We start from the raw sequence: 13,515 nt of genomic DNA, 5'->3' as shown, positions 1-13,515 counted from the left end.
TCAAAACGCTGAAGGCACTTAAGTTGTTCGCTATTGCATAATGTAAATGACGATAGTTGGGCGAATCCGATATGTATAACCGATCGATGAACGGGCGGTTTTAACAACCATAATACCTTCGCGGTAAATTCATCATCAAGAAGAGGTTCAGATTTGGTACAAAACCTCTAAACAATAAGCGAATAAACAAACAATACATTATTTGTTCAAATTTATTTGAGTTACGTTTTCCTAGCTTTTTTTCATGGCGTTTTATGATTTCTTTGTGTGTTTTTCTTCCGTCGGTTTACCTGTCGCATTCGAGAAAACGTAGACCATAAAGATAACTTTAATCAAAGCGCTGAAGGCACTAAAGTTGTGCGCTATTTCATAATCTTAGACGCAACTCAGTTTTCAAAATTATGTTATAGCTTTTTATATCGCAAGTTTGAAATGAACACAACCCATTCAAATTTATAAAGAGTTTATCTTAAAGCACAGGTCGAGATATGTGTGCACGGTTTATCCTCATATTTATGTTATAGAGATAACGTAGACAAAAGAACAACAATATGTGTCTTTTTTCGCAATTGGTTGCTGCACTGGAAACCATCTTTAGAATTGTGGTTGCCTTGCTAAAGAATAACAAGCCTAGAATCATGTTCATGCTGTGTTATGTGTATCTGATAATTTATATATTTTCTTTAAATTATTGAGCAACAATTTTGCCGACATGCAGACTTTTAATGCATCATGTCTTGTTGTGAGCCGGAATTGAATCATTTCCTATGCCTTATTGATCCACAGTCGCCAATTTGTATTCTCTGTTTAATTGGATTAAGCTGTTTAAAGCTTTGATAAAGCTAGTTGCCCTGCTTTTTAGCCCAACTGTAACCAACTTTTGAAATTGAGTTTCTTGGGCTTAAATCTACTGGCCCCAGGTTACCATGCAACCACTTAACCTGTAAGTTATTCGTGATGTAAGATCTGAGAGTGTATTGAACTCATTAAATGTGAGAGTCTGAAGACATTAAAGCGACCTTTTCACGTTTTGGGAACTTGACAAAATTAAACGATTTAATAATGTGGAGAGTTCTGTTGTTGTCGTTATAATTGTTCATGCTACGTGGATTGCTTATATAAAGTATAAAATACATCTCTTATTGTATGAGCACGGATGGCCTTTTATTCCAGGGGTCAGTGGTTCGAGCCCAGTTGAGGGTAACTTTTTTGTTTCTTTAATTTTATTCTTGTTTTATTTTAATGGAGCTTTCAAGATCCAATGTTTACATGTATCAATATTAAATATTTAATGACAAACTGTGAAAAGGTCCTTTTTAGATGTTTACTTAAAATGACACAAGGTAAAAATTTAGAACTCATTGGTTGTTTATTGGATTTAAAAGTGATTTTGTTTATTTGACTTGTCAGCGAGGTTACTTTGAAGTTATTATCACTTTTATATCTTTTTTTCAAATCATTAATAGAAAAGATAAGTTAAGCTTCATTTTCGGAAAAAAAGGCTTAATGCACATGCATTAATTGTCATCCCAGTACCGAAAACTCTCTTTAAACGACAAACACCATACAATAAGAAAGTGTCGTCCTTGATTAGCGTGTGTGTATTGCACATGCTTATCAGTGTGCACAGGCTAATCTGGGACACCACTTATTTGACATGCATTAGGCCCCGTTTTCCCTGAAAGCAGCCAATATGTACATATTTCAATGACAAACTGGCTAATGTGGTCGCATAAGCTGTTAAAAACACTATTTATTACATACACCACTATTGATTACAAACACACACTTACTGTCTGCAGTGCACCAGTGGTGTAGAATAAACAGGCAGATGCACTGGTTATCGTTCTTAAAGTAGTTAAGAGCAGACTGATTTGCAACGCATACTCCTAACTACGGAATCCGGATAGTGTCATCTATAATCTCGCCCTTCTTTCATCTAGGGCGACACTAGACACACGAAGCGATACACGATATTTTTCGCGACAGTCGAGGCGACGCACGATATTTTTCGCGACAGTCGCCACGACGCACGATATATTTAACACGATCTATAGCCCTTGTGTAGGTAGCCCTAAAGGCGATATATCGTGTTAAATATATCGTGCGTCGCCGCGACTGTCGCGAAAATATCGTGCGTCGCCGCGACTGTCGCGAAAAAATATCGTGCGTCGCCGCGACTGTCGCGCAAAATATAGGGTATCGCTTCGTTTGTCTAGTGTCGCGGTGTGAAATTAGACCGCGATACACGAGATTCGGATAATTTGGACGATATTTGAATAATAAAATATCGTGCGTCGCAGCGACTGTCGCGCAAAATATGTGCGTCGCCGCGACTGTCGCGATAAATATCGTATATCGCTTCGTGTGTCGTGTCTCGCGTTCAAAGGGCGACACTAGACACACGAAGCGATACACGATATGTATGTTATGTGTAGCGGAAAATCGAACTTGTTATTCGAGGTAGTTGATTATGAGGCTAGTGTGCAACCACTTAACCACGGATCGATTACGCGGTTGAATCAATTAAACTGTGGAACCAGACAATCGTCAAAACGTCGACTCGAGATGTTTTATGAATCCTTAGAAGCACGCCATAAGGTCGTGTTGAGAACGAAGAAAGACGTCATGTGAAAAGCAAGAACGTCCCTTGTCGCGGACTCCTTTGTATTTATTATACTAAGGCTTGATTTGTAATTGTCTGCTCGGGTACTACTTAAATGTACCCCGGGTACGGCATATATACTAACACGTACCCTCCCAATTTAAACTGTACCCGAGTTTTATTCCCGTCCAAAATCCGATGTCAAAACGCGCTACGGAATACGAAACAAAATTCTCTTTGAACAAAACCTGCCTCAAAATGTTTTTTTGAGCAGGAGTTTCGACAATACAGAGGACATTTTACAAATTATTGACAAAAATATTAACATATTTATTTTTTTTAAGCCAAAAACAAACAATTTAGCGTCAGAATTCCCGAGTACGTTCCAGTATATTTCCCGTACTCGGGAAAATTTAAGTGTAGTTATAAAAGCACCCGGGGTTCATTTAAGAAGTACCCGAGCCGACAATGACCAATGGAGCATGACTTAGACGCCAATGGTCGGCTACCCTGATGACATGCTGGATAGTGGGCACTCTGATTGCACGAAGTCATCCCCTACATGGTTGGAGAGACAACGCGGTACAAACGATAAGAAAGAGACCGACTGGACTTTAAGTCATGCAGATCTGGTTGATAGACCGCTCGAGACTCCATGGCGTCCGAACTGAGCTATAAGTTCCTCGATAAGAATTTGTATCCTTCGTGAATTTATTTGGATAAAAAAAATCTTTGGCGAATACCCGGACAGCCGGTGTAAATTTGACCTAATTTGGCTCAAATTAAATATTTTACCCTGCAAGATGACAGGATAGATCAGGCCGCAAAGACCTCATGAATAGGCAGGTAGGCCTTCTTGCTGCGAAATTTCGGTATCGAACACATTAAAATACCACGCTTTGTTGTACTTGCGTCTTGCGGACTAAAGAAAGTATCAAAATTATGGGACTGTAAATATATATATCTAATGAATGATCCCCCCCCACAAACACACACAAAGTACCTAAATATCCGTGAAATACTAAGCAATCAAGTAATATTCGGCTAACTGTATGCAGATCATTAAATACTTTTTATTATGTCTGGAAATTCAAGCCGAAATAACTTCCTCCTCGAGCCTCAAATTGTTAACAACACCGCGTCAACAAATGTACCACTTTCCGAGAATTTATATCTTATTTTCCGAAAATCGTTTCCACAATTGTACTATACTGTATGGTACAGAATATTAAACATACTTATGGAAAAGCAACTGTTGGCCCAAAACAATAATCTGTTGCAGACGACCGATGCAGTAGCGCTTAGATCTTTAAGATGCAGAATCGATTTTATCGATTTCTGTGAGAAACATCTGTCTGGTCGCGACAAAGTCTGAGTGCGAACCGGTGTCGAAATGCAGTGTGGGATTAAAGTGACGTCACGCTTATTTGCATTATCGCCATCTTGGATATCTGAAAACCAAAGGATTGTGTTTTTAATCCACCAATATCCAGGCCATCGCTGCCAAATATATAACATTTTATCATTATTTATTATCTTTATTCTTCACCCAGGAGAACGGACCGGTGTAAGTAATTTTGCATTTTTTACTAATGACAACTTTTTGCTATGGAAACGAACAATAATCGGACCAGAGTTCACTGAGGACGCGAAATAATTCTTCGGCAATAAACGCGTAGGTTGGGAATCCAGCATCTCTTAAGAATTTAAGGATGAACTCTACGATGTATTAAAATGTGCAATGTAATCGATTCAATTTACCTTTTCTTGTTTGCACAAAACTGCGCACATTTCATGTCATTTGATAAATTGATACGCATTTCATTCGTCTTTTTTGTTGCTTAGACTCGCAGACGAGATCGGACCAGTTGTCAGACGAAATTGCTTAACTCATTTAATGCTCATAGCAACTGTCTTGTTCCCGTAAAGACTAAAAGTTGAATTATTTGACGGAAGCTTGTATTAATTAACTCGATCATGAATTATCCTCATTTATACATCCGTCTAGGTTGAAATTTGGACAGTAATCAATGAATGACTCACGACATATGAGAGTATTCGAAATACAAAGGATGACTTCAATGAAACTAAAATGTTTTTTCAAAATAGATGTCATCCTACATGTTTTCCCATTAGACATGTTTTTACATCATAAACTATAACAACCTCTGCACTTCTCCGTGTTTGTAGCACTAGTACAATTCTGGTCAGCAATAATATTGTCTCACATCCTTACAGCCCAAGAATGAAATCCACACGTTTTCTGTCATATCACATGGGAGCAGTCTAGAGTTTAGCGCTACTTTACCTGTCAAGGGGAGTTGGACAGTATAGATTGATAGATAGACTTTCAAATGGCTTATAAACACATTTAGCCATACATACCAGAAATTTTCAGGAATTGGGACATTTGACCAAAAAGCGGACACCTAAAATGATCAATCATGTCACCTTTACTGTAGTCAGTAATCATTATATTACTAACAAAACCTCATTACGTCAAGTAAAAATTGACGATAAATGTGTTTAAGAATTTCATGGACACAGACGTTCTCCGGAAGTAAACACACACAGTCACTTGTGCACTTTGTGGATGAATCCATGATGTGAAATTTTGGGGCATGCCTCCATTTGACATCCATCTGGGACAGAGGATATTTTTTTCTCGTTCAAGACGATGTGCGTGCATCGAGCACTGTTTTTATTCAAGTTCAACCAATCATAAATTTACTCTAAATTATTTTCTGAAAATGCAGTCAAAAATGAAATAGATTTATGCATAGCATCAATGTGTATCGGTCATCGCTCAATTCGTTTGATATGCCAATGTAACCAAAGTGGTTCCCAAAATAAAAAAACAACATTTCTTTGAGGGTAAAATATGATATTTTGGTGAAAAATTATATTTTTGGAGGGGAAATGGTTGTTTTAGGGGAAAAATTCTGGTAGGCAGAGCTCCAGATAAGGATTAAGTCTAAAGGGTATTTCACCCCCTGATATTATTGGTCAAGCGTATTTTACTCCTTTGTTTCAGCTATAAAGGGTATTGAGGAATATTTAGGGGTATTTTCCATTTCTATAGAAAACTGAAAAAGTAAAATGCGTGTTTGATCTAGAAATATTATAACTTGTTATTTATATTATTAAATGCAAACAGAATGAATTTTAAATGAAGATATGAACAGACTTTCTTTTAAAACATTCCCGCAGGAGCCGCTGGTCGCTTAAAATGCGCCTTTTTTGATCCACAAACATGACTGGCCGCAATTAAAAAAAACAGCTTATTTTGATTAGCTTACTTTTGATTCAAAGGTTAACTTACAATAAAAACTCAACTGGAGTATTGGTTAAACCGGTTACGCACTTTAATCAATTTAAATTAAAATACGTACCAAGATTTGTATTGCGTTTTGTTACGTACTGGAACGATTTTTAATGCGTTTTTTTTATTTGTTCAATGCGCTTATACGCAGATATGCCTCTTATCTGGAGCTCTGCTGGAAGGGGAAGACGCCGAATATCGGCGTCACTTTCTTAGTAAAAAAAACCCCTGAATCATCAAAAACCGTTGAAACCCAGCAGGATTCGGAGGAACATGTAATCAACATCGATTTATACTGTCGGATTATTGTGAAAGTGAAAGTAGACAATCGGCAGCTGCCGCACCTTTCCCTTCCAATACTGTAGCAGATCTAGATCGTCAACCCATTCATCATGAAATTGAAATCACAATATTGACATCGTTCCCTGGCCCCAGTTGAAAACATTTCCCATTATTAGATCTACCCCTGCAACTTTATTTAGGACTTTGACTTTAATATCATACTTGTTCATGTGTTTAAGAACAAAAAGGTTAGAGACGTGCCTCTTTTTCTAAAAAAATCATGAAGTCTGTAGGCGAGTTATAGACATTGAAATGAACAGTTTTTATTTTTTCCCCAAATATGTCTCTTTTGCGCTCGATTTTCCCCTTTTACCCAGCCTCCAGCGTTTTCCCCTTAAAAAAAAAACCCCTGTGATTCATTCTTAAAAAATGCGTCAACGCAATTAATATTTTCTGAGTCCGAACGTTTTATTTTGTTCGTGTATGAACGCCAATTGTGAGACTTTTTTCTGTTTTAACCTATATATCTTGGCTTTCACATAACCCGGATGAAAATTCGACTGGTTTCTGGTAATTGATTGACAAAACCCCCTTCTCGCGCAAGACCGGAATCTAGTAAAATAGTTACATGATTAATACGATTAGTTGCCCGGTTTCCATGACGTAATTTAAGAGCTATATATAGAATCACTGGGATTCCCAGATTTGAGTGTTTGTCGGGAGAGAGAGAGCGATATCGTTGTACATTGTACAAATTGGATACGTATCGACTTCCCAAAAGAAAAAAAACATTTCTTTGAGGGTAAAATATAATATTTTGGTGAAAAATTATATTTTGGAGGGGAAATGGTATTTTTAGGGGAAAAACTCTGGTAGGGGAAGACGCCGAATATCGGCGTCACTTTCATAGTAAAAAAACCCATGTAAAGGGTTAAACGTCTCGTTAATTTGACTACTTGTATGCAGAGCTCCAGATAAGGATTTGTGAAATTAGTAACGGTACTGCCACTGACAGAAAGAAAAGGAGTAACGCTGAAAATCAATAAATACCTGTACTACCATAACTAGAAATACAGGTAGTACTGTACTACCAGTGTTCTTGGATAGCGAAGGGTGTATAACTGACTTAGTACAGTAACATTTGCAGCAATTATAATAAATATATTTCGTTTCTTAAACAGTTATTAGGTTTTCCATTCTGAATTATGATCCAAATACAACAACACATAACAACTCATGACTAAATACTATTTCTTTATTTTTTTTGACAAGAAAACACAAGCCAACTAGTAAGCTAAGTAAATGAACCCTAATGTCACTGCCTCATCTCAAAAGAATCATTGCTTTACTAGTTTAGCAGTTAAGTGTCAAAGTTGGCATAGCAAATTCCACAATTTAACCATAAAACGTCTTCTAAGTTCTATTTTATCATATTTGGGTTTGCAATCTTCCAAAGTTTTTGTTGGGATCTGTTTCCCATCGTGTTTTCTTTTTAGCCACCAATGCAATCAAATCGTTTAATATCCGGGCGTCAATATCTTTTTCTGGGTTTACAGATTTAATGTCAGGATGGTTAGATGACAGTATGTAGCCATTATATGACAACAGTGTTTTTTTTAATCGCTTTCGGTTTATCCGGCCTTCCCTTGCACGCAGACATTGTTTTGGACGGGTTAACGAGTTAACAGAAATCATGTGACAGAATAGACCATAATACCGGAATCCAGTCTACAATTTAAATTCACGAAAAGCGCCGTTAGGTTAGAGACCAACAAATCACGCCGCGCTAACGCGGACGTATCAGTACGGCCTGATTTTTTTCGTAAATACATAAAAGGGATATTAAAGTGTCATTGTACGTCCAGTTTATAAAAATAAATGCGTAAACCTTCATGAAAAGACGTATTTACGGCTGTACGGCCCTTATCTGGAGCTCTGTGTATGAGTTTTTGTTTAATGAAAGAATTTAAGAGTTCTCACTTTTTACTGTGATCAATTTTAGATTTAATGTATTTATAAAATTTAATTTCAGATTTAACGGTTCGTTCATAGGGTACTTGCACAAAGTATCTCTGATGTATATCTTGGCAAGATGTCCACCTTCTCAGGAGTAGGCAATAAGGCCGACAAGAACAAAGCAAAGTTCACGTCAATCAATATCAATACCATATACAAAGGAAAGAGTGCAGAACAACCAAAGACACCAGGTATGTGAAAGAAATATAATTTCTGCTTTTCATTGACAAGATTTCTAGATGAGGATTAGAAAAATCTCCATTTGCTATGTTAAGAAAATGTATCACCGACACATGAATTTTGTGTCTTAAAAGTCCTTTCAAATTATCCGAATTATATTGCAGATTAGAATTACCATTATCAGTTTCCAAATTTGCCAGTTGCATCAAACATGGTAGACAGTCACAATGTTATCCTAGATATATAAATGACAATGATCAATACAAATATTTTACAATCTGTATTCAATCAGTTCTTATTTTATTCTTGATTTTTAGTCGCTAGACAACATGGGTTACAAAGCTTGGGTAAAGTGGGAAGCCTCCGGCGTATGCCGCCTCCGGCCAATCTACCGAGTTTAAAGAGTGAAAACAGCGGAAACGATCCAACTATAACATTGGTACCAACTGGAGGTTCAGGTATATAAATATTTTACATTTTACTGGAAAGAAACTTGTTAACAGATTTTAGTATTTTTATGTCCCCCACTATAGTAGTGGGGGACATATTGTTTTTGCCCTGTCTGTTGGTTGGTTGGTTGGTCTGTTGGTTGGTTTGCGCCAACTTTAACATTTGCAATAACTTCTGCAATATTGAAGATAGCAACTTGATATTTGGCATGCATATGTATCTCATGGAGCTGCACATTTTGAGTGGTGAAAGGTCAAGGTCATCCTTGAAGGTCAAAGGTCAAATATATGGGTCAAAATCGCTCATTTAATGTACACTTTTGCAGTATTTCAATATTCAAGATAGCAACTTGATATTTGGCATGCATGTGTATCTCATGGAGCTGCACATTTTGAGTGGTGAAAGGTCAAGGTCAGAGGTCAAAATTATGTGGACAAAATTGCTCATTTTATGAGTACTTTTGCAATATTGAAGATAGCACCTTGATATTTGGCATGCATGTGTATCTCATGGAGCTGCACATTTTGAGTGGTGAAAGGTCAAGGTCATCCTTCAAGGTCAGAGGTCAAATATATGTGTCCCAAATCGCTTTTTTTATGAATACTTTTGCAATATTGAAGATAGCACTTTGATATTTGGCATGCATGTGTATCTCATGGAGCTGCACATTTTGAGTGGTGAAAGGTCAAGGTCATCCTTCAAGGTCAAATATATGGGTCAAAATTACTCCTGTAACGTCACTTCTACAATATTGAAGCTAGCAATTTTATATTTGAAATGCATGTGTATCTCATGGAGATGCACATTTTGAGTGGTGAAGGTTCATGGTCAAGGTCATCCTTCAAGGTCAAACGTCATATAGGGGGACATTCTGTTTCACAAACACATCTTGTTAAAAATTTAAAAATTAATTATGAAAACTAGAATATTTAGAATAGTTTTGAATTATTTTTTACAACTGTTCAAAAACTTTGCCATTGAGAAAAAAAAGTGTAGGAAGTTAACTAAAATGTTTCATTTTATTTAATAATAATAATGAGATTTTTGTGTGGGGAAAACATTCAATTTGGAGTTTTGGCAGTCATTTGGGAAAAAAATATACCTTTTGAGAGGGGGAATTTGACAAAAAAACAAACACTTTCTTATCTTGTTACTCAGGATGGGGCAGCAAAGAGAAAGAGGAGAGGGGGTCCAGCAGTCCGCAGCCATTATCGCAGCAGCCGCAGGCTACCACACCGTCAATGGGGCAAACTATAAAGGTATCAGACTCAGTTAGTGCTGAAAAAACATTGTATTTATACCTGTTATTGATATCCTAACTTGTGTATACATTCATTAATGCCAGTAAGGGACAACTGCAAGAGGTACAGAGAATTGTCAGTTTCTGGTAGAATTGGTGTACCCGGTTAACCAGGAAGTGTGAGTGGGTTAACAGACGTTGAAAAGGATGAAAAATCCAATAAATTAAGATTTCAGATGAACTGATTTGTATGCATGACACAATTTATTGCAGAGAAGTTAAATACAATGATAAGGTGTGAACCTTATGAAAATTATACCATTAACAAAAAGATATAAAATCAGGGGTGTGCCCTGGCTTACCTGGTTTTCCTTACAAAGTTTCTTCATGGTAAATCATTGTTCACATTTGGGTGTGCAGGTGTCGGTATCTGGGAGCGCTGTTGCGGGGACAACGCCAAGCAGCGTGATGATGACAACAACAACAATGACACAGAGTGTGGGGGGCACACCACAGACACCAGTGTCTTCAGTAGGGGCAGCAAGCACACCGACATCAACAGGTACGCATATCTATGTATACACGTGAAAAGTATTCGTTTTTTATGATAATTTAAGTATTAAGAATAAAAGTGTTTGTTTAAACTTGTACCTGTATCAGTTGTGTATGCTATTGAAGGAGGTATAAAGTCATGGAGCAGTGTGACATCTGGAGAACCATTGAAGAAAGTTGTGGGGCACAAATCACCGTACTTTCAAGAAGAATTTCCAACGCTAGCAGCCAGTGGATCGGATACGGAAAAGAAAGATGGGACAGACAAAAAAGAGGGGGAAGGGGCATCCGAGCAACAGTATGGACCAGGGCCAAGTTTGCGTCCACAAAGTAAGTATATTTTTCTGAAATGTTTGTCGAAAGTTTAAAATATTTCTTTGGGGTGACAAGATACAATTGAGCAGTAGTTGTTCTTTATGAGAAAGGAATCAATAAAACAGTACATTTATACAAAATCGATCAGAATTTAATTTAATAGAATCAATTAAATAATCAAACAACAGAAATACATTTGAATTTCTTTTTAGGAGAATTCACAGATTATCCCCAACAACTTGCAGTAATTTCTTTGTGCTAATACAGCCAAATAAGGAGCAAGACATTGTCATAGTTGTCACCATCACCATGATGACACACAAAATCCCCTACAGATCTTATGGCACTTACTGATCTTAAGTGACACTGTGGAGCATAATCATATTTAATTACTTGCCAATGGTTATGTTTATGGCTTACATCTAGTATTCAACACAAAGTTCATTGAAAATAATAAATTAATAAAACTTTGTCTCTCTAAAACCTGAGCAAGTTCAGTCATTTTCCGAGTTGTCTTTTAGGCACAGACTTGCCGTATAAAAATTACTTTTTAAGACCAATTAAACCACTACCCTTTCTTATTTCAGTTTGCATCCGCTACAGATCAGTTATGTTGTAGGATCCGTGTATCATGATGTATTATGACCACAAAATAACTGGTCTAGTCATTTATAAAGGACTTTTACTTCTTTTTAGCTTGACCTATGTACCAGCTGGTAATTGTGCCAGTTCTCAACAATTAAATCTTTGTTCATATAAACTGCATCATCAATTGCAAATTACTCACCATATTCTACCAATCTCTCCAGATGTCGGGAACTGGAAGGAAGGCGGAGGTCGTGGCGCCATGCTGCAGAACATGCCCAGCAAAGACACACCGTCACCATCTACGTCTGGTGCGGAGATCCGGACAGAAACACCGCCGAGTGGCCACCCGACTACGGCCACGGGAAGTGGTGGCGTAGGCGCCGGGGACACGCCCTTTTCGGGGCCTCCTGTGATGGCGCCCGGCGGTCCCGGTATGGGCCCCATGCGACCGGGCATGCAGGGACCCATGCCTCACATGGGGCCACCACCGTATAGCATGCAAGCGGGATACAGGGGGATGATGCCACCTTACGTACGTGTATTAAATCATTTTTAGCCACTGTTTAACTTTGTAGTTAAGTACAGTTGTGTGATCATCTCGGGCGTATTTTACCATTTTAGTCCCGCTGCAACAAATCTCAAACCTAGGCACGATTTTGAGTAATAAAAGTTGTAATATTTTAACTAGATTGACAATGATGACTTAGGTTGGTTATTGTCCCCTACCGGTGAAACCGGAGGGGACTTATGGTTTGCGCTCCTTGTGTCAGTCTGTTGTCACACTTTTCCCAATCCTGCGATAACTTAAAAACTTCTTAATATTTTTTCATACAACTTTTTAAACATGGACAGATGGCAATATGGAGATTATGCACGTCAATTCATTTTGTTCCTACGTCAAAAATTGTGGTTGCTATTGCAACAAATGTAAAAAAAAATATCTGACAATGGTGGAGTTTCACCAGTAGGGGACCATATTGCTTGGCAATCTCTTGTTATATATGATAGTCTTGATAAAGAAGCTTCATTATGTTTTTGTTTGGCCTGATTTTTAAGCTATAACATTCCAAGGTTCTTTTTATATGAATGACTCTTTCATGATGTCATGTGATGATCTGAATAGTCATAGGTTTTCTGTGATGACTAATAAATTACCTATGGAACTGATGGCATATTTTCTTATAATGATAAATATCCTATGGAACTGATATTTTCTTCATTTTCTGTCAATATTTGAATATATTCATGCTGCTTGCATATTTATTAGTCTGAATCTGAATTTCTGTCTAGATGTTCCGCGGGTTCCCACCATATCCACCACCTAACTTCCAAGGCATGAGACCCTATGGGCCCCCTTATGATGGGAGGTAAGAACATTTGATATTATATCACCAAGGGTTTTCATGGTCTGTCTTATGATTGTAAGGTCCAAATTTATTACAGGAACTTATTAATATGTGTTAATATTTTGTGTTGGTTAGAAACAAAAAATATGATGTGTAAGACATTTTTCTTTTAAAGAAAGTGTGCTAACTTTTTACCTTTTAATTCTTAAAATTTCCCTTCAAAAGGCCTTATCAAAGGATGCAGGTTTTTTTTCTCCACTTTTTGGGAAGATAGACCATGGCTTTGGAATTGGGAATTTTATCGGCATTTTCATGAAATTGGGAAAATAAATTCATTAGCCTTTTTTTCACACGAAAAGTCCACTGGTTAGGGAAATATTAAATTTTACATAACTCTTTATAATCATTCAAATTAAATAGAGGATATTTGTTGGATCCGGTGGATTATCGATTTTAATTCACGAGTGATCATAGAAAATAATATTTTCACGAGTGGCGCAGCCACGAGTGAAAATATATGTTTTCTATGATCACGAGTGAATTAAAATCGATAATCCACCGAATCCAACAAATTTTCTTTTTATTTAATGCATTTTTCACAGTCTATATACATTGTTCA

The 13,515-nt window shown here is 37.2% G+C and overlaps 1 protein-coding gene across 3 annotated transcripts in view; it reads left to right on the top strand.

Annotated features, from left to right (window-relative positions):
* Positions 1-4,013: 4,013 nt before the first annotated feature.
* LOC127837181 (protein PRRC2C-like) overlaps positions 4,014-13,515 on the top strand; it is a 54,660-nt gene continuing 45,158 nt past the window's right edge. For all 3 annotated transcript variants that reach the window (XM_052364102.1, XM_052364101.1, XM_052364100.1), the window contains exons 1-8: positions 4,014-4,172; positions 8,242-8,416; positions 8,723-8,863; positions 10,014-10,114; positions 10,516-10,657; positions 10,774-10,977; positions 11,772-12,082; positions 12,841-12,917. In XM_052364102.1, coding sequence (XP_052220062.1) covers positions 8,302-8,416; positions 8,723-8,863; positions 10,014-10,114; positions 10,516-10,657; positions 10,774-10,977; positions 11,772-12,082; positions 12,841-12,917 — 1,091 coding nt within the window. In that variant the 5' untranslated portion in view covers positions 4,014-4,172; positions 8,242-8,301. The remainder of the gene's footprint in view (positions 4,173-8,241; positions 8,417-8,722; positions 8,864-10,013; positions 10,115-10,515; positions 10,658-10,773; positions 10,978-11,771; positions 12,083-12,840; positions 12,918-13,515) is intronic.

Source organism: Dreissena polymorpha, chromosome 7, assembly GCF_020536995.1.
Source record: "Dreissena polymorpha isolate Duluth1 chromosome 7, UMN_Dpol_1.0, whole genome shotgun sequence".
Classification (NCBI taxonomy): Eukaryota; Metazoa; Mollusca; class Bivalvia; order Myida; family Dreissenidae; genus Dreissena; species Dreissena polymorpha.
Note: the sequence above shows the minus strand (reverse complement) of the source record. Positions and strands in the feature narration are given on the sequence as shown.